At 34.7% G+C, this 1,578-nt stretch overlaps 1 protein-coding gene across 1 annotated transcript; it reads left to right on the top strand.

Moving 5' to 3' along the window:
- The first annotated feature begins 244 nt into the window (after positions 1-244).
- Positions 245-1,186, top strand: LOC148526495 (olfactory receptor 6N1-like). The gene has a single exon (XM_088470154.1). It carries the CDS (start codon positions 245-247, stop codon positions 1,184-1,186), a length of 942 nt encoding a protein of 313 aa, XP_088326280.1.
- The last annotated feature ends 392 nt before the right edge of the window (positions 1,187-1,578 follow it).

Below are 1,578 nucleotides of genomic sequence, written 5' to 3' on the forward strand. Positions count from 1 at the left end.
TACTGTAGTGTCCTTACCCAGGAAAATTCTAAGAGCTGAAAATAACTGGCCTTACCTACTGTTTGTATACTGTCCATTTCATCACACTGTAAAATAGTGTTTATTATTTCATTGAAAATGTATATTTTAAAATGACATTATTCTTTGCGTATATATTGCCACATTGTTCCAAGTTAACATAATGCTCTTCAATTTATACAGTATATTGTGATAAATGATCCCATACCCAGCTTACTCAATAACAATGCCATTTAATAACCTGACAAGTGAGCTAGAATTCCACATTCTTGGCTTTTCTGCTCTCATGACTGCCCCTATTTTGTCATTTTTAATAATACTTGTCATCTACATATTTAATGTGCTTGGAAACTCTCTAATCATTGTGGTAACTAAGGTGGACCCTAAGCTACACAAACCTATGTACTTCTTCCTGAGCTGTCTCTCACTTGTTGACATGTCCTTCACAACAGTTACTTTACCCAAAACAATGGAAATATTTCTGTCTCAGAAGAAAACCATTTCTTTTGCATGTTGTATAACACAGATGTATTTTTTCTTAGCAGTTGGAGTAACAGAGTCTTTTCTTCTTGCATTAATGGCATATGATCGCTATCTTGCCATTTGTAATCCTTTAAGGTATAGTTGTATCATGACAAGCAGAATCTGTGTCCTTATGGTTACAGGTTGTTGGATGAGTGGTTTGCTCAGTGTTCTTCTTCCAGTCATTCTAATCTCCAAACTGACATTTTGCCGATCTCATACTATCAATCACTTCTTCTGTGATGTTTCTCCTGTTATTCAGCTGTCCTGCAGTAACATATATAATCTAGAGATGTTCATTTTTGTTACAGCTGTTATTGTGATTCTAGGAACATTTTCAGTCATAGTCTTGTCCTACATACGTATTTTAGTGAGCATTTTGCGTATAACAACATCCAAAGGCAGGAAAAAGACATTTTCAACATGTTTTTCTCACGTTACAGTTGTTCTTATTTATTATGGAACTATTATATTCATGTATGTACGTCCTAAGTCCAAAAGTAACTTAAATATGGATAAGCAAACAGCAGTGTTTTATTCTGTAATTACACCAACTCTAAACCCCCTTATCTACAGCCTAAGGAATGAAGAAGTTAAAAATTCACTAAAGAAATTAGTCAAGAAAAAGTTTATTTTAAGTTCATGAATTTCATATGGTTGCAGTTTTTGGAACACATTTATAAAATACAGCATTTCCACTTTTGAAACATCAATTATGCTCCATTTTATAATAAAAATAAATAATAAATAATGGTTTTACTTTCAGGCTAATCACATCACTGCATTAGCCCATCATGCAATGAAATACCCCTCCCCTGGCAGCCCTTACTGATGATACTATGGCTCATGAACCTGGCACAGTGGATACAATCCAAGCAAAGTTTTTAAAACAGCTTAAAGCATTTTTGTTTTGTGAATTATGGATCCCAGGATTCTCACATTAAACTGCCTAGGTAAGCTGGTGCTTGTAGTATTGTAAGTGCCAGCATAATCAGACTGCTAGAGCTCTCTAGCACTAGTTTAACCAGCATGCCCTGG

This window comes from Taudactylus pleione, unplaced genomic scaffold (assembly GCF_031769625.1).
Source record: "Taudactylus pleione unplaced genomic scaffold, aTauple2 ptg000095l, whole genome shotgun sequence".
Lineage (NCBI taxonomy): Eukaryota > Metazoa > Chordata > Amphibia > Anura > Myobatrachidae > Taudactylus > Taudactylus pleione.